The sequence below is a fragment of the Macaca nemestrina genome, chromosome 7 (genome assembly GCF_043159975.1).
Source record: "Macaca nemestrina isolate mMacNem1 chromosome 7, mMacNem.hap1, whole genome shotgun sequence".
Lineage (NCBI taxonomy): Eukaryota > Metazoa > Chordata > Mammalia > Primates > Cercopithecidae > Macaca > Macaca nemestrina.
Genome location: NC_092131.1, coordinates 161,278,490 through 161,297,477, shown reverse-complemented (window position 1 = coordinate 161,297,477; position 18,988 = coordinate 161,278,490). Strand labels below are relative to the sequence as shown.

Sequence of the window (18,988 nt, the reverse complement as noted above, 5' to 3'; positions counted from 1 at the left end):
GTGGGAGAGGGAGATGGTGTCTCAAAAAAAGGAAGGAAGGCAGGGAGGAAGGGATAGAAGGGATGAAAGGGATGGAAGTGAGGGAGGGAGGGAAGGAAGAAAAACACGAATTTCTAGAACTGCCAACGTTAGCCTCTGCATTTCAAAATGATGGGCCCCGGGAGCAAGAGACAGAGAAGATGGAAACAGACAAGATGTGGGGGCCCTAAAACTGCTTCTCTTCACATTTGTATCCTTAGCACCAGGCTCAGAGTTTGACACAAAACAGGCACTTAATAAAAATGCTGTTTAAGGGAAATGTTTCAACCCTCCTCTAAAACACTCATGGAGAAAAGGAAGGGAAATGAAAAAGAACCAGGCACTCTCAAGTTTGATTTAATAAACGTTCAGTGTGGGCTGGGCGTGATGGCTCCCAGCACTTTGGGAGAACGGGGCGGGCGGATCACAAGGTCAGGGGTTCAAGACCAGCCTGGCCAACATGGTGACATCCGTCTCTACTAAAAATACAAAAATTAGCCGGGCGTGGTGGTGGGCGCCTGTAGTCCCAGCTACTTGGGAGGCTGAGGCAGGAGAATCACTTGAACCCGAGAGGCAGAGGTTGCAGTGAGCCAAGATCATGCCACTGCACTCCAGCCTGGGCAACAGAGTGAGACTCTGTCTAAAATAAAATAAAATAAAATAAAATAAAATAAAATAAAATAGGTTCAGTGTGTGCCTGCTCTGGGCAAGGCACCAAGCACACAGCATGCTGCTTTCTAGAGTCAGGGCTGCAAGTGGAGAGATGGGCGACTTCCTACCTACCGGGTGAGAGTATAAGTCAGTATGACCTTTCTGAAATGCAATTCTGCATTATAAACCAAAAGCTTGTAAATATATTTACTCTCAGTCTAATAACTTCACTTCGTCATAAAATATTACTGCCCAAGAAAATAAGAATGCATGTTCATCAATCATTCAGCAAAGATTTATTGAGCATCTACCAAGGGCGAGGCATTGTTCTAGGTGCTGGAGACACTGTAGTAAACAAAACAGAGGAAGTCCTTTCCTTCCTGGATTTTTTACATTCTAATGGGGAGAGCAATGGTAAGCAAATGGGCATGTACTATAATGTGTAGTAGTGAGATCTACTTCGAAATATACAGCAGATAAGGGTGTGGGGGTAGCTCATTTAAATAGGTGGTCAGGAAAAGCCTCTCTGAGCAGATGATATTTGAATGGAAATCTGAATTAGGTGTGGGAGATGGATGACTGCCCAGAGAAAGAATTAGTCTAGCAGAAGGATTAGCATGTGTAAAGGCCCTGAAAATCAGGAATGTGTTAGGTGTGCTGGAAAAAATCACAGGAGGCCCACTTCACACTTATTAGGATGGTTATTATCCAAATAAAACAGAAAATTAAGTGTTGAAAGGATGTGGAGAAAATGGAACTCCTGTGCATTGCTGGTGGGAAGGTTAAATGGCACAGCCATTGTGGAAGCTGGTATGTCCTCAAAACATTAAGCATAGAATTACCATATGATCTAGCAGTTCTCCTTCTGGGTATATACTCAAAAGAACTGTTTTGTTTTTGTGACCCAATCTTGCTGTCACCAAGGCTGGAGTGAAGTGGTTCAATTCACTATAGCCTTGACCTCCTGGGCTAAAGCAATGCTCCCACCTCAGCCTCCCGAGTAGGGTAGCTGGGACTACAGGCGTGTGCCACCACAATGAGCTAATTTCTTCTTTTCTTTTTTGTAGAGACAAGGTTTCGCCATGTTGCTCAGGCTGATCTCAAGCTCCTAGGCTCAAGCAATTCTGCCTCAGTCTCCCAAAGTGCTGGGATTACAGGCATTAACCACCGCACTAGCACAAGAAATTAGAGTAGGGACTCTGCTTCAGGCCAGGAGTTTGAGACCGGCCTGGGCAACATAGCAAAATCCCATCTCTACAAAAAATTTAAAAATCAGCTGGGCATGATGGTACATGCCTGTAGTCCTAGCTACTCAGGAGACTGAAGTGGGAGGATGACTTGGGCCCAGGAGGTTGAGGCTGCAGTGAGCTGTGATCGCACAATTTCACTCCAGCCTGGGCAACAGAGCAAGACCTTGTTTCAATAACCACAAAAAATTCATAAAGTAGGAACTCAAACAGATTTCTTTTCTTTTCTTTTCTTTTTTTTTGAGACAGACTTTCGCTCTTGTTGCCCAGGCTGGAGTACAATGGCACAATCTTGGCTCACTGCAACCTCCGCCTCTGGGTTCAAGTGATTCTCCTGCCTCAGACTCCCTAAGTAGTGGGATTACAGGCGCCCGCCACCATGCCCAGCTAATTTTTCTATTTTTAGTAGAGCCAGGGTTTCACTATGTTGGCCAAGTTGGTCTTGAACTCCTGACCTTGGACGATGCACCTGCCTCAGCCTCCCAAAGTGCTGGGATTACAGGTGTGAGCCACAGCACCCAGCCGATTTTTTTTTTTTTTTTTTTTTTGAGATAGAGTCTCGCTCTGTTGCCCAGGCTGGAGGGCAGTAGCACGATCTCGGCTCACTGCAACCTCTGCCTCCTGGGTTCAAGCAATTCTCCTGCCTCAGCCCCCCTGGGTAGCTGGGATTACAGGCACCCACCACCATGCCTGGCTAGTTTTTCTATTTTTAGTAGTCAGGGTTTCACCATATTGGCCAGGCTGGTCTTGAACTCCTGACTTCAGGCAGTCCACCAGCCTCGGCCTCCCAAAGTGCTGGGATTACAGGTGTGAGCCACGGCACCTGGCTCAAACAGATTTCTAACCCACATTCATACTAGCATTATTCACAATAGTCAAAAGCTGGAAACAACCAAAATATTCATCGACAGATGAATGGATAAACGAAATGTGGTATATACATAAAATGGAATATTATTCAACCTCAAAAAGGAAGGAAGCTCTGACACATGCTACAACATGGCTGAACCTTGAAAGCATGATGTTAATTAAGCGAAATAAGCCTACACAAAAAGACAAATATTGCATGGTTGCACTTATATGAGGTTCATAGAATAGTCAAATTCACATAGAGAAAGAAAGTAGAAGAGTGGGTCACAGTAGCCTGGGGGAGAAGGGAACGGGGAATCACTGTTGAGTATAGAGTTTCAGTTTAAAGTGATGGAAAAGTTCTAGAGATGGATGGTGGTGATGGCTGCACAACAATGTAAATGTACTTAATGCCACTGAATCCTATAATCAAAAAGGATGAAAATGGTAAGTAGTAAATTTTGTGTTAAATATATTGTTTATCACAATGTTGTAGGAAATATCAGGAGGACTGATGTGGCTGGAGCACAGTGAGCAAAGGGGAGAGTGGTGGCAGGGAACGTGCAGGACAGGCAATAAGAGCCACATGGGCCAGGGGAAGGACTTCCGATTTCATTCTAGGACTGGTGAGAAGCCACTGGGAGTTGTGACAAGAGGTGACAAAATCTGATTCACATTCTAAAGGCTCACTCTGGCTGCTGTGTGAAGAGGATCAAGAGGATCAAGAACAGAAATAGGAAAAGGATTCAAAGGCCACTGCAGTCACCCAGCTAATTCCTGAGATTACTTTGGAATCTCTCTTGAAGGTTTGCAAACAGCGTTAACTTACAACTTAACCCTTCATTCTGGCAGCGTGGTGCCCGCCTTGTGAGTGTGTGTGTAAGAATTTGGCGCTCGCTGCTTCAGGCTCTAGCAGGAGACGGATCCTCTCCCCAGGAGCACTTCCACCCGAAACCCAGGTCCTCAACTTAAGGCTTTCCCACAAAAAAACCCCACACCATGCCCTGCCTGTCTCCTCTAGGGCTGGACAGGGAACAAGGAGAATGGCTGATTGTTAAATCCCCATGAAAGGTGGTGTTTAGCCCACTTCTGGCCTGCTAGGTTTGTTGTGATACGAGGGAAGAACATTTGCAGAAAGGCTACTTTCGTGTACACAAAGGCAGAGTGTACAGAAAGGAACTTGTCCCTAACTTGAACAAGGATGAGCAGATTTTTCTGTAAAGGGCCAGAGAGTAAAAATTTTAGGGAGCTACATATGGTCTTTGCTGTATATTCTCCTTTGTTGTCTTGTATTTGTTTCTGTTGCTGGATCATATTACTTCTATATTTAATTACCATATGAATCATATGATAATTGTTGAGTCATATGATAATGCTATGTTTAATTTTTTGAGAAATCATCATACCATCTTACAGTATCTGCACCACAGCAATGCACAGGGCTCCAATTTCTCTACATCCTCACCAACATTTATTTCTCTCTCTCTCTTTTTACTTTTTATTTTTAGAACAAGGTCTCGCTCTGTCACCCAGGCCAGAGGGCAGTGGCACAATCAGAGCGCACTGTAGCCTGGAACTCCTGAGCTCAAGCAATCCTCCCACCTTAGCCTCTCCATAAGCCATCACACCAGGGGTTTTTTTTGCCTTTTTTGTTTGTTTGTTTGAGACGGAGTCTCTCTCTGTCGCCCAGGCTGGAGTGCAGTGGCTGGATGGATCTCAGCTCACTGCAAGCTCTGCCTCCCGGGTTCACGCCATTCTCCTGCCTTAGCCTCTGGAGTAGCTGGGACGACAAGCGCCCACCACCTCGCCCGGCTAGTTTTTTGTATTTTTTTAGTAGAGATGGGGTTTCACCGTGTTAGCCAGGATGGTCTCGATCTCCTGACCTCGTGATCCGCCCGTCTCGGCCTCCCAAAGTGCTGGGATTACAGGCTTGAGCCACCGCGCCCGGCTGCCTTTTTTTTTTTTGTCTCATAATAGCTATCTTAATGGGTGTGAAGTGGTATCACAACATTGTTTGTTTGTTTTTTGAGACGGAGTCTTGCTCCATTGCCCAGTCTGGAGTGCAGTGGCATGATCTCTGCTCACTGCAACCTCTGCCTCCCAGGTTCAAGCGATTCTCCTGCCTCCTCAAGTAGATGAGACTACAGGCGCCTGCCACTACGCCCGGCTAATTTTTGTGTTTTTAGTAGAGATGGGGTTTCACTATGTTGGCCAGGCTGGTCTTGAACTCCTGACCTCAGGTGATCCACCTGCCTCTGCCTCCCAAAGTGCTGGGATTACAGGTGTGAGCCACCGCACCTGGACTCAAAATGGTTTTGATCTGCATTTACCTAATGACTAGTGAAGTTGAGCATCTTTTCATGTGCTTATTAGCCATTTGTATTATCTTCTTTTTTTTTTTTTTTTTTTTGAGACGGAGTCTTGCTCTGTCGCCCAGGCTGGAGTGCAGTGGCCGGATCTCAGCTCACTGCAAGCTCCGCCTCCCGGGTTCACGCCATTCTCCTGCCTCAGCCTCCCGAGTAGCTGGGACTACAGGCACCCGCCACCTCGCCCGGCTAGTTTTTTGTATATTTTAGTAGAGACGGGGTTTCACCGTGTTAGCCAGGATGGTCTTGATCTCCTGACCTCGTGATCCGCCCGTCTCGGCCTCCCAAAGTGCTGGGATTACAGGCTTGAGCCACCGCGCCCGGCCCTGTATTATCTTCTTTGGAGAAATGTCTATTGAGGTTCTTTGCCCCCACCACCCTCCTTTTTTAAAAATTTTTTTACAGACAGAGTTTCACTCTGTCACCCAGGCTGGAGCACAGTGGCATGATCAGAGTTCACTGTAACTTCAAACTCCTGGCTTGGCCATTTTTTAACTGAGTTGTTTGTTTTTTGGTTGTCGAGCTGTGTTTTTTTCCTACAACCATTTAAACATGTAAAAACCATTCTTAGCACATAAACCATTAAAAAAAAAAAAGGTTGGCTGAGTGTGGTGGCTTACGCCTGTAATCCTAGCACTTTGGGAGGCCGAGGCAGGTGGATCACGAGGTCAGGAGTTCAAGATCAGCCAGGCCAAGATGGTGAAACCCCGTCTCTACTAAAAATACAAAAATTAGCTGGGTGTGGTGGTGAGTGCCTGTAATCTCAGCTACTCCGGAGACTGAAGCAGAGAATTGCTTGAACCCGGGAGGCAGAGGTTGCAGTGAGCCAAGATTACACCACCACACTCCAGCCTGGGTGACAGTGAGACTCTTGTCTCAAAAAAAAAAGGTCGGCCGGGCGCGGTGGCTCAAGCCTGTAATCCCAGCACTTTGGGAGGCCGAGGCGGGCGGATCACAAGGTCAGGAGATCGAGACCACAGTGAAACCCCGTCTCTACTAAAAATACAAAAAATTAGCCGGGCGCAGTGGCGGGCGCCTGTAGTCCCAGCTACTCAGGAGGCTGAGGCAGGAGAATGGTGGGAACCCGGGAGGTGGAGCTTGCAGTGAGCCGAGATCGTGCCACTGCACTCCAGCCTGGGCAACAGCGTGAGACTCCGTCTCAAAAAAAAAAAAAAAAAAAAGGTCATGGGCCATTTGTCCCCTCAAACTGTAGTTTGCCCTACTCCTTCATTTTACATTTGGGGAAAGTCAGGCCCTGAGAGAGGCAGTGACTGCCCTTGGTCTCCTGATTGTCAAGTAAAGTTGTTGCAGTGGTCTCTTTAGCTACTACTTCATTCATTCAACAAATACTTATTGAGAACCTACTATTTGCCAGTCACCAGGGAAGGGGCTGCTACGGAAGAGCCTGAATCAGATCTGGTCCTCAGAAGCAGGAGTGCAGAAGGCATTAAGGTATGAGACAAATAATCACACAAATAAATACATAAATGCAAACTGAAATAAGTGTTAGAAAAAAGAAAAGCCAGCTGCTATGAAAGAGAATATAGGCAAGGCTTCTCTGAGAATGCCATTTCAACTGAGTTCTGGAGGACAAGTGAAAGCAACTCAGATTAGCAGAAGGGGAGGAAGAGCATTCCTGGCAGAGGAAAATGTAAGAATGGGCTAAGAAATTCTATTGAGTATTTTATTAAAAGTGCTAAATAGGGTTTTCAGGGAGTAGCAAAGTCACTCCATTTTCTGTGAGGAGAACTGGAGAGGCCCAATAGATCAGAATGGAATAGGCTGAAAGCAGAAACAGGTTGGCAGGCTCCTTGAAACATTCGGCTGAGTGGATGGGGGCCTGGGCTGGAGTGGTGGTGGTGGAGACAGAGAGGGTGAACAGGTTTGAGGATTATTTGGGAGCCTGACTCATCAGGACCCGGTGATGTTCTAGATGGCATGGGTGAGAGGACAGGGAGGTACTGAGAATGACTCCAGGTTCCTAGCTTGAATAGATGGATGGTGGTGCCAAAAGATAGGGAAATCCAAGGAAGGAGCAGGTTTGGAGAGAGACTTGAAAGAGTTCAATTTTTTTTTTTTTTTTTTTTTGAGACAGATTCTAGCTCTGTCACCCAGGCTGGAGTGCAGTGACTTGATCTCAGCTCACTGCAACCTCCGCCTCCCAGGTTCAGGCAATTCTCCTGCCTCAGCCTCCCAGTAGCTGGGACTACAGGCACGTGCCACTGCATCTGGCTAATTTTTGTATTTTTAGTAGAGATGGGATTTTACCCTGTTGGCCAGGCTGGTCTCAAACTCCTGACCTCAGGTGATGTGCCTGCCTGGGCCTCCCAAAGTGCTGGGATTAGACATAAGCCACTGTGCCTGACCAATTTTTGGATGTAGTAAGATTTAGACTGCTGTGAAACATCCAAATGGAGGGATCAAACAGGCAGATAGATACATGGATTAGGGATTCAGAGAAGTAGTCTGAACACAAGTTAAATTTGGTAGTGGTGCTCATCACTACCACTGAACCGCACTGGACAGGGCCAGGGAGCCTTAGTAGACGGAGCAGAGGCCTGAGCATCAGGGTTCTAGTCTCAATTCTGCCACTAACCCACTTCTCTGAGCCGCAGTTTCACCATCAGTAACACAAGGAGCTTGGCCTCCATCAGGGCTTCTTTAACCTTTTTTGAATTAAAATTCCCTCCTCTGGCCAGGTGTGGTACCTCATGCCTATAATCCCAACACTTTTCGGAGGCCAAGGTGGGAGGATTGCTTGAACCCAGGAGTTCAAGACCAACGTGGCCAACATGGTGGAACCCCATCTCTACAAAAATACAAAAATTAGCCGGGCATGGTGGTGCACACCTGTGGTCCCAGTTACTTTTGAGGCTGAGGTGGGAGGATTGCTTGAGGCCAGGAGGAGTTTGCAGTGAGCAGTAATCATGCCACTGACTCCAGCATGGGTAACAGGGAGAGACCCTGCCTCAAAAAAAAAAAAAAAAAAAAAAAAAAGAAAGAAAAAAAAATGTCCCCCTCTCCTCCAGAATAAATACATAAAAAATATCACACATGATTTTCAGAGGTTCCTTCACCCAGTTCCTGGAGACTTTCTGTAGAGGCCAAATTGAGAACTCCCAGGCTATTTGGACAACCAGTTTAGGAGTTCTTCCTTGTATACACTTGAAATATTTGTGTATCCTCTAGGTTGCCCTATGACAGCAACCTAGGTTGGCTATGACAGGTATTAAACCATGGTGAGGGGACACCAGGGCCTAGGTCTCTCTTGTTTTCTACCAAAAAGTGTCTGTTGCCATGAAGCTAGCCAGTGTATCCAAAGTGCAAATGGGAATAAGTGCTAGAAAGGAGAACTGGCTGCTATGAAAAAGAAAAATAGGTAAGGCCTCTTTGAGGGTGCCACCTACTTATGCTCCAAAATAGACTGTACGTATTAATATATACATTTGCTTTCTTAGAATGCCCTGCCTCCACCTCCACATGTCCAAACTCTTCTCATTCTTCAAGGCCCCAAATACCTTCTCTACTTCCTTTATCCCTTCTCTCAAACTAAAAGCAATCTCAGCCTACACTGAACATCCACAGCACTTTGTACCCCTCTTAAGGAACTTACCATGTCTCCCTTGTATGCATGAATCTTGCCTCTCCTACTAAAAGGCAGGAACAGCACCTGTTACGCTTTATAAAGAGGCTTCACACATATCCCTTATCTCATCTGAGTTAGAACTGGATCCCAGTCACTATTGCCCAGCTCAGACCTTGGTCTCTTGCCTAGACACCAGCCCCACCTGACCCCCTAGTGGCAGCTCTTCCATTCCTCCCACCCCCACCCATTTTCATTATGCAGACTAGAGTTGAATTTTCTTTTCTTTCCTTTTTTCTTTTCTTTTCTTTTCTCGTTTCTTTTTTAAGAGAGGCAGGGTCTCACCCTGTCATCCAGGCTGGAATGCAGTGGCAAAATCATAGCTCACTGCAACTTCCCAGGCTCAAGTGATCCTCCCACCTCAGCCTTCCATGTAGTGAGGACTACAGGCGTGTAACACCCTGCCCAGCTTTTTTTTTTTGTTTTTTATATATATGGAGAGACAGAGTCTCACTATGTTTCCCAGGCTGGTCTCAAACTCCTGACCTCAAGCATTCCTTCCACCTTGGCCTCCCAAAGTGCTGGAATTGCAGGTGTGAGCCATCACATTCAGCTGAATACTTTCTTTAAAATCCAATTATGGGCAGGGCACAGTGGCTCACACGTGCAATCCCAGCACTCTGGGAGACCAAGGCAGGAGGATCACTTGAGCCCAGGAGTTTGAGACCAGCCTGGGCAATACAGCTGGACCCCATCTCTGGGAGAAAAACACACACACACACAAAACAAATTAGCCAGGCATGATGATGCACACCTGCAGTCCCAGCTACATGGGAGGCTGAGGTGGGTTGACTTGAGCCCAGGAAGTCGAGGCTGCAGCGAGCTGTGATTGTGCCACTGCATTCCAGCCTGAATGAGAGAGAGATCTTTTCTCAAAAACTAGAATTAAAAAAAAAGAAAATCTGATTATGTAACTTCTCTAATTAATAGAGAATGGCTTCCAACTGACTTCCTCAGGAGTTCTCAAGTTCAGGGTTAGAAACTCTAGATTTCAGCTGGGCGCGGTAGCTCATGCCTATAATCCCAGCACTTTGGGAGGCCAAGGCTGGTGGATCACTTGAGGTCAGGAGTTCAAGACCAGCCTGACCAACAGGGTGAAACCCTGTCTCTGATAAAAACACAAAAATTAGCTGGGCATGGTGGCACATGCCCGTAATCCCAGCTGCTCAGGAGGGTGAGGCAGGAGAATTCCTTGAACCTGGGAGGCAGAGGTTGCAGTGAGCCAAGATTGCATCACTGCACTCCAGCCTGGGCAACAGAGTGAGACTCCATCTCAAAAAAAAAAAAAAAAACCCCAAAACTCCAGATTTCCCACTCGGATCTTGGGTGAAATGTCTCAAATAATTTCCCACTAGTAATAAAGTACTAATTAAATAATATGCAGGCAGGGCATGGTGGCTCTCACCTGTAATCCCAGCACTTTGGGAGGCCGAGGTGGGAAGATCACGGAAAAAAAAAAAAAAAAATTAGCCAGGCGTGCTGGTGCATGCCTATAGTCCCAGCTACTCGGGAGGCTGAGGCAGGAGAATCACTTGAACCTAGGAGGCAGAAGTTGCAATTAGCTGAGATTGCGCCACTGCACTCCAGCTCTGGGCGACAGAGCAAGACTCCATCTCAAAAAATAATAATAAATAAAGAATTTTTAAAATAATAATTTGCAAACGGAGAGCACTTAGAATACAATCCAGGAAAAAAAAAATACTGTCTAGGACATAGTAAGCATTATACAGGTGTTAGGAATTATTAATCCTAAAATATTAAAACATGAGAGAGGTGGAGCAGATGCTTTTGATGCTTCATAGACATGCCATGGCCACTTCTGATTTCAACTGCGGCTGCAGGGGACAGATTTGTGCAGGTTGACAGCATCTCTCAGGGACCCTCTGGGTCTCCCTGATTTTCTGCCCCAGAGCTTCCTCTTCTCAAAAGCTCACTCACCCCATGAGCAGGGCAGCTCAGAAGTACAGGGACAATAGTGGGCACTAATTTTCTTTTTTCCTTTTTTTTTTTTTTTTTAATTTGAGACGGAGTCTCGCTCTGTCACCCAGGCTGGAGTGCAGTGGCACAATCTTGGCTCACTGCAACCTCCACCTCCCGGGTTCCAGCGATTCTCTTGCCTCAGCCCACCGAGTAGCTGAGGCTATTGGTGCGTGCCACCACGCCTGGCTAGTTTTTGTATTTTTAATAGAGACGGGCTTTCACCATATTGGCCAGGCTGGTCTCGAACTCCTGACCTCGTGATCCACCCGCCTCGGCCTCCCAAAGTGCGGGGATTAGAAGTGTGAGCCACCTCACCCGGCCTAATGGGCACTAATTTTACTTTTTTTTTTTTTTTTTGAGACGGAGTCTTGCTTTGCCGCCCAGGATGGAGTGCAGTGGCGCGATCTCGGCTCAGTTGGGCACTAATTTTCATTTGATGAACGCCTCTCCCTATATTGTTAAAACTACCACCATGATCCAGGGGGAGATAACAGAAATCCTAAATCCAGCTTGATCAGTGTTTCACTCCCTGGCATCTTCTATCAACACCTAAGGTAGCATGGAACTCTAGGCCGTCTGCCTTAACTTTCTGATCCTCCTGCTTTTAGCCCACTAACGAGCACATGCTGAGAAGGGCATCAGCTACCTGAAAAGAATCAATGGGCTAGAGTGGAAAAGAAAATAGAGACAGCAGGGTCATCGGTCACATTGGCAAGGGGGCATGAAAAGGGAGTGGAGAGGCCTTGAGATCTGACTTTTCTTTCGCCCTAGGCTCTAAGTGGAGGAATTAAATCAGCCTGCAGAAGAGACTGAAACGAGGCACCTCTTGTCACAGCCAAGGCAGAAGCGGAAACGGAGGCCGAGACTGCGCAAGCGCAGAGGAGGCTAGCGTTCCCTCGCAGCCTCACCCCGCGGCCTCTAGCAGACAGAGGCCACAGGGAGAGCACAGCCACCCGGCGCGAAGAGCCCTCTGTTCCCCGCTTCCTCTTGAGGCCCTCGGACCGTCCAGGAAATGTCTGGGAGCCCGCTGCGGAGGGCATAGGGCCGACCCTCGCTCCCCGCCCAGGACCCGAATGAACCTGGAGAGCGGATACCAGCCGCGGCCCTGGCGCTAGGACAGGAAGGGCCGCCAGACCTCTCAGGATCAGCCTTCCTCGCCACCATTCTCACCTCTTTGTCCGCTGCCTTCTCCTCAATGCCTAGCAGCGCGTACAGGTCCATCTGTAAGAGCTCCTTGGTCACTGCCATGGTTCTGGCCTGACGGATTCGTACTACAACTCCCAAGAGTCTAAGCGCGCGTGGGGACTGCCGGCTCCGAGTGGCGCCTAGCCCTCTGGGAATTGTGTTCTGGGTCAGGCTTGACTGACTCTGAGGGAGGCTGGCAGTCGTGAATGAACTACGACTCCCAGCAGCCCCCGTTGCCGCCGCTGCCGTACGCTGGCTGCAGGGGAGCGTGCGGATTCCCCGCTGTAGGTCGCGGCCGGACAGTGCCAGTGGGCGTGTGAGGCGGGGCAGGGCGTGGCAGGGCAGGGAAGGGAAGGGCGGAGCTGGGGTGAGGGTACAAGGGGCCTAGGACTTGGCCGGCGTGACTTCAACTCTGCAGATCCTGCGGTGCTGGGAGCCACCATGGAGAGTAGGTGCTACGGCTGCGCTGTCAAGTTCACCCTCTTCAAGAAGGAGGCGAGTCTTCCCTCCCCGAAAGCTGCAGGGCCAGGGAGGAGAGGAGGGAAAAGCGCGGGACTTAACGTCCAAAACTTGGTCTTACGGCCCCTTTCCAGCTATGTAGTTTTGATGAAGTCATTGATCCTCAGTTTCCATTTCTGTAAAATGGGACTAACATTCCCTCGCTTTCTGAGTTTATGTGAGGGTCCACTGAAGTGCTTTAGGTTGAGAGTTCCCTATAAACTGTAAAGCGCGCTGCCGTCATTTTTGCAACGCTACTCTTTTCTGTCGGCCCAGTGTAGCATCTGGCGGTTTTTTCCTCTCCACCCTGCCCCTCCGAAGCGCGGTGTCTATCACACCAAGCCCGTTACTCTCTCCGCTCTGAACCTTCCCCATCCCGCAGCCCGCCCTTCTCCAGGTCACTCGAGTTCGGTTACCACACTTCCTCCTGATTCAGGGGCACCATGGTGAAGGGTAGCTGTCCTGTCCTTATCACAGACCTGCCAGATTCCTCTAGTAAACTGCAGGCCCCCTCTGCCTCAGTTGTGGCTAGGGATTCTGACCAGGAGATGCTGGGAACCAGATGGAGTAAATTAGTATCATGTAGGAAGGCAGGACTGTGTAGCGTTTACCAACCTGGATTTTGGAGTCAGGGTTCAAATCTGAGATCTGCTATCTTACTGAGGGGGTGACCTTGGTTTGGGTAAAAGGACCTCTGTTCCTCTCGAAACAAGTATAATCACGGTTGGCATCAAGATTAAGTAAAATAATGTGTGTAAATTGTGAGGAATAAATCACATGATGAATGTTAAGTACTGGGTTTAGTGCCTGGTACATAGTAAGTGCTTAATAAATGGAGGCTATTGTTAGCCCATCCTGAGCCAAGCCTCCCTCCATCTCTGCAAGAGCAGAGGAGGCATGGGCTCTGCCCAGTCTCTGATTCTCCTTTGTGGAAGAGTCAGTGGCCTGAAATACTGGTTTTATCTATCTGCCTTCTACACCCCTGGGTCAGGGAATTGAAGACAGGGTAGAAAGCATGGGAATTTTGTATAAACCTTCATTTGGCTTGAATAAGATGCTGGAAACCGAGGAATTGCTTTACTCTCTACCCCTAGGCCTTAGGGGCCCCACTCCTCTTCCTCCTCCCAGCAGCTGGCCATAACTTCAGTGACTTCTCTGTGTGTAAGATTGGAGAGTCCCTGGGAACAGCCTGCAGGGGCAGGTGAGAGGTGGATCTCCTGTTTCATGTTTCTTGTAGTATGGCTGTAAGAATTGTGGCAGGGCCTTTTGTTCAGGCTGCCTAAGCTTCAATGCAGCAGTGCCTCGGACTGGGAACACCCAACAGAAAGTCTGCAAGCAATGCCACGAGGTCCTGACCAGGTGAGAGGCAGGCATGGGTGAAAGTTCAGTCAAGTATGGCAGTGGGCATCTGGCCAGCCCCCACAGCTTTGTACTCTGTGGCGAGAGTCAGCCGAGGAAGTGTTTGGAGTGGGGGGCACTACCTGGTGGGATGGCAGGACTTATAACACTAGATTTCCTCTCTGTAGAGGATCTTCTGCCAATGCCTCCAAGTGGTCACCACCTCAGAACTATAAGAAGTAAGTGCTGAAGAGAAAAAGACAAAGAGGGTTGGGGAAAGGCTAAGGGAGCCATAGGGAAAGACCCTCCCCGAATCTTCTAGATGGAATGAGCACAGAATCAGGAGAATGCTCTCCTCTCCAGCTCCTCACTGCCCTCTTGGGCTTCTAAAGCAGCTCTTCAGCCCTCTCTCCAGGACAGGCACTAGGTATAGCTTGTCCTTTCAGCTAGACCCTCTGGCTGGTCAGCCAGGTTGGGCTGCAGGGTGGCATGAGTGAGGGGCACAGCAGATTGCCCACTGGAGGCCTCCCTAGGTGCCCAGAAATGATTCGATTTGAATGGGAAACAGTGAGTGGGTGCCTTCACTCTTCCCCTCTGCCTTCTTCAAGAGCCTCTATCTCATATCCTGCCAGGCGTGTGGCAGCCTTGGAAGCCAGGCAGAAGCCCAGCACTTCCCAGAGCCAGGGACTGACCCGACAAGACCAGATGATTGCTGAGCGCCTAGCACGACTCCGCCAGGAGAACAAGCCCAGTGAGCGGGGGCAGATGGGGTTGCCTAGAGGACACAGTCCAGGGCTTCTGGGACTGAGATGCCTCTGGCCCTTACAAGGCTCCCTCCGTGCCAATTGCAGAGTTAGTCCCCTCACAGGAAGAGATAGAGGCACGACTGGCTGCGCTAAAGGATGAACGTCAGGGCTCCATCCCTTCCACCCGGGAAATGGAGGCACGACTTGCGGCGTTGCAGGGCAGAGTTCTACCTTCTCAAACCCCCCAGCCGGTGAGTGTTATGGCTTAGGAGAGAAGCAGGAGTGCTAGGGGGAGGACCCAGCAGATGCCCAGACACAGGTATTGGGGTTGTACAAAAGTAATTGCAGTTTTTGTTATTACTTTTAATTGCAAAAACCTCAGTTACTTTTGCACCAACCTTTGTATTTTATGTACTTTGCAGGAGTTGGCAAAGCCTGCCACCCCTACCTCCTGATCCTCAGGCCTGCTACCAGACCCGGGGACCAGGGACAAACAGCACAATTGGGTAGGGCAGGAAAAAGTGGCCCCTCAGTCCTGTTGGGGACTGCCAGACCTACTTGATTATGTGGGCCGTGGATCCTTCTCCTTTCCCTGGGCTTTGAGAACTCCTTAGCATCCATCCCTGACCTAGACTGCTTCTGGGCTACCCCTGCTCTCCACTGAGGTTTCCTCGTCTGGACAGGCACATCACACACCAGACAACAGGACCCAAGCCCAGCAGACACAGGATCTGCTAACGCAGCTGGCAGCTGAGGTGGCTATCGACAGCTGGAAAGGAGGAGGCCCAGGTAACCCCTCCATTTGGCTCCCTAGGAATCTGCCCCACCTCTTTCCCCAGACTGGAGAGGCTCTGCTGTCCACCCTCTGGGAGATGAATGTAAATCAGAGCGTGATCAACATTGTAAGAGTTACGATTCATTGAGTGCTTACTCCAAAGGGAGCCAGTGTAAGTCTAGTGTTTAAATGCACGGGCTTTAGAGTCAGACAGTGATTCCCAGTTCTACCACGTATTAGCTGTGTGATGCTGGACAAGTTACTTGACCTAAGTCTCACTTTCCTCATGTGTAAAATGAAGTTATGTATGGAAAAACCTACCTCAGGGAAATCACGAGGAGTAAATGAGATAATCCAATAAGTGCTTGGGATGGTATCTGACTCATAGTGAGTACTCAGTGAATATTCTCTGCAATCATGATGTTGATAAGGAGGAAGAAGCTATTTAGTAGCACCAGCCACATCTCAATGCTCAGTAGCCACATGGGCTTCATGGCTGCCATCTTGGGCAGCACAGATATAGAACATGATATGGAATGTTTCTGTCATCATAGAACATTCTGTTGGACAGTGCTGTTTGAAGGCTTCAGAGCAGTGTTTTTCTTTTTTTTTTTTTTTTTTTTTGAGACGGAGTCTTGCTCTGTCGCCCAGGCTGGAGTGCAGTGGCTGGATCTCAGCTCACTGCAAGCTCCGCCTCCCGGGTTCACACCATTCTCCTGCCTCAGCCTCTGGAGTAGCTGGGACTACAGGTGCCCGCCACCTTGCCCGGCTAGTTTTTTGTATTTTTCAGTAGAGACGGGGTTTCACCGTGTTAGCCAGGATGGTCTCGATCTCCTGACCTCGTGATCCGCCCGTCTCGGCCTCCCAAAGTGCTGGGATTACAGGCTTGAGCCACCGCGCCCGGCCAGAGCAGTGTTTTTCAACAAAGGATGATTTTGGCCCCCAGGCTACTTGTGGCAACATTTAGGGACTTTTTGGTTGTCACAACTCAGGATATTACTGGCACCTAGAGGATAGAAGCCAGGGATGCTACTAAATCTACTGTGTCACAGGACAGCACATCACAATGAAGAATTACCCAGTCCAAAGTGTCAAGAGAACTAAGATTGAGAAATCCTGCTTTAGAGGCACAATCTCATTGAATAGCTTTGATAATCTTAGGAGGCCAGGTGTGGTGGCTCATGCCTGTAATCCTAAACACCTAAGGAGGCAGAGGCAGGAGGGAGGATAGCTTGAACCTGGGAGTTTAAGACTTGCCAGGGCAACATAGCAAGACCCTGTTTAAAAAAAAAAAAATCTTATGAGGTATATACTGTTCTTTTTTATAAATGAGGAAACAGGCCTGGTAAGCTTGAGGAACTTGACCAAGGTCACACAGACATTAAGCTACAGAGATGAGACTTAAACCTAAGCTGTAATTTTAAACCTCTTGCTCTGAAACACTAAACTGAAGGTGACTGTGTCAGAGCCACACCTAATCTGGTAAAATTCTTCCTGCCCAGTGATATACAAGGTCTTGGCTTCATTGCCCTCTCTGTGCTGATCCCAGGAAATGGTAATTCCTGCCCTGAAAGGCAAAGAGACTGACTGAACCTTGGCCTCATCATGTCTTGTTCCTTTAGGGCAGTGATTCTCAAACCATAGGATACCCACCCTTAGGACAGACTGTTAAAATATCAGGTAGATGGGGATGGATGTGGTTGGAAAAGACATGGCTAAGATTACTAGTTTTTTACATTTGGGAAAATGGAGGAATACTGATTTTATTTGTAATAGAAACCATAGGCTCTAGTGCTGAGCAAAAAGCTGATGATCTGTGATTAGAAAGGGTTGAGAAAGGCCGGGCGTGATGACTCACGCCTGTAATCCCAGCACTTTGGGAGGCCGAGGTGGGTGGATCACAGGTCAGGAGTTGGATACCAACATGTTGAAACCCCATCTTTACTAAAAATACAAAAATGAGCTGGGCATGGGGGCATGTGCCTGTAATCCCAGCTACTCGGGAGGCTGAGGCAGGAGAATTGCTTGAATCCGGGAGGCAGAGGTTGCAGTGAGCTGAGATGGCACCACTACACTCCAGCCTGGGTGACAGAGCGAGACTCCGCCTCAAAAAAAAAAAAGAAAATTATTTAAGAGCAAGAAAGCATTGAGAAATGGGCTCACTGGCTTCTGAGGAGAGATCTTGGGAAGTCTCTGCCTCTCTGATGGCATTACCCCTTCCAGCTGCCTCTCTCCAGAATGACCTCAACCAGGGTGGCCCAGGGAGCACTAATTCCAAGAAGCAGGCCAGCTGGTCCTTGGAGGCGGAGAAGAGCAGACTGCTGGCTGAGGCAGCACTTGAGTTGCGGGAGGAGAACACGAGGCAGGAACGGATTCTGGCCCTGGCCAAGCGACTGGCCGTACTGCGGGGACAGGACCCCGAGAGAGGTGAAGGCTGGGGAGCAGCTGCTCACTGGTGTCCCTTGGTCAAGGCCTCCCTGGCAGGGCTGAGTCAGGTGCTGGGGGTATTTGTGTCCAGAGATCTGCTGAGCCCAGCCCAGAGCCACAAGGAAGGTGGTGGAGCAAAGCAGTGGGTGAGGAGGAGTCAGGGGCAGCCAAGAGGGCAGGGGACCTTCAGTCCATTCAGGGGCTGAGGCTTCCACTCCTGCCTCCAACCTAGCCCTCAGGCCTGCTTCAGTGATGGCCCAGCCCTGCAGGGCTGGGGCAGGCAGGGACAGGTCTGATCAGGGTAGCCGAAGAGGCTTCTCAGCTCTGAAATAAGTGCCCCTGGGAACCGCACCAGTTCTGGGAGGCAGGAGGGCAGCCACTCATGTGAAATCTCTCACCCTCACTCCCCCTTCCCCTGTTCCCATCTCCCTCTTCAAGTGACCCTCCAGGACTATCGCCTCCCAGACAGTGATGACGACGAGGATGAGGAGACAGCCATCCAGAGAGTCCTGCAGCAGGTGGGCCTGGCTTACTCACCTGCCACCGCTTGTCCCATCTCTGCCTCATTGCCCCACCTCCACCGTGGTTAGACAGTAACTGTGAAGCTCCTTCAGGGACAAGAGAGGAATAGAGGAAGTAAGGTACCCAGTGGGGTGTGGGAGCCTCATTGGGAGTTCTCATTGGGCCCCCACTGTCCCTGTGACCCAGACCTGCCCACTGGTCCCTGGAGATAGGGAATCAGCAGCCACAAGCCACAAGTAAAGAAAAAGATGAGTTTGAGAAGCTAAGTCCACAGCACACAGAAATACTGGGAGATGGAGGGCCTGGGCCTGGAGCAGGGAGTGGTACCTCTTCACCCTGTCTGCAGCTCACTGAAGAAGCTGCCCTGGATGAGGCAAGTGGCTTTAACATCCCGGCAGAGCAGGCTTCTCGACCCCGGACCCAACCCCGAAGGACACAGCCTGAGGTGAGAAAAGCCCCAGGTGCAGACCCCCAGGCCGCCCACAGCCTTGCTTCCTGCCTGGCTGACTGCTCCTGCAGCGGCTCCCACACCCCACTGGGTACCTTACTTCCTCTATGCCTCTCTGGTCCCTGAAGGCCCAGGATGTGGACCCCAGGCCTGAGGCTGAGGAAGAGGAGCTCCCCTGGTGCTGCATCTGCAATGAGGATGCCACCCTACGCTGCGCTGGCTGCGACGGGGACCTCTTCTGTGCCCGCTGCTTCCGGTGGGTGCAGGTGGAATGTTCTGTGGGAGGGCTCAAGGG

At 49.4% G+C, this 18,988-nt stretch overlaps 3 protein-coding genes across 7 annotated transcripts in view; 1 reads left to right on the top strand and 2 right to left on the bottom strand.

Annotated features, from left to right (window-relative positions):
• Positions 1–12,045, bottom strand: part of LOC105492122 (DnaJ heat shock protein family (Hsp40) member C17) — a 45,068-nt gene extending 33,023 nt beyond the window's left edge. For 2 of the 3 annotated variants that reach the window (XM_011759064.3, XM_011759071.3), the window contains exon 1: positions 11,925–12,004. In XM_011759064.3, the coding sequence (XP_011757366.1) occupies positions 11,925–12,002 (78 nt within the window). In that variant the 5' untranslated portion in view covers positions 12,003–12,004. Of the gene's footprint in view, positions 1–11,924 lie in introns of all 3 variants that reach the window. The other variant, XM_011759082.2, reaches the window with a different exon arrangement.
• Positions 12,046–12,235: 190 nt separating this feature from the next.
• The window catches only part of LOC105492137 (zinc finger FYVE-type containing 19), a 7,219-nt gene continuing 466 nt past the window's right edge, over positions 12,236–18,988 (top strand). The window contains exons 1-10 of one of the 2 annotated variants that reach the window (XM_011759099.3): positions 12,303–12,434; positions 13,675–13,796; positions 13,964–14,014; positions 14,408–14,526; positions 14,627–14,772; positions 15,205–15,310; positions 17,520–17,723; positions 18,162–18,241; positions 18,592–18,690; positions 18,822–18,949. In XM_011759099.3, the coding sequence (XP_011757401.1) occupies positions 12,381–12,434; positions 13,675–13,796; positions 13,964–14,014; positions 14,408–14,526; positions 14,627–14,772; positions 15,205–15,310; positions 17,520–17,723; positions 18,162–18,241; positions 18,592–18,690; positions 18,822–18,949 (1,109 nt within the window). In that variant the 5' untranslated portion in view covers positions 12,303–12,380. Of the gene's footprint in view, positions 12,435–13,674; positions 13,797–13,963; positions 14,015–14,407; positions 14,527–14,626; positions 14,773–15,204; positions 15,311–17,519; positions 17,724–18,161; positions 18,242–18,591; positions 18,691–18,821; positions 18,950–18,988 lie in introns of both variants that reach the window. The other variant, XM_071067080.1, reaches the window with a different exon arrangement.
• LOC105492112 (protein phosphatase 1 regulatory inhibitor subunit 14D) overlaps positions 18,235–18,988 on the bottom strand; it is a 23,085-nt gene continuing 22,331 nt past the window's right edge. For both annotated transcript variants that reach the window (XM_011759029.2, XM_011759035.2), the window contains one exon: positions 18,235–18,331. The gene's annotated coding sequence lies outside the window, so the exon portion shown is untranslated. The remainder of the gene's footprint in view (positions 18,332–18,988) is intronic.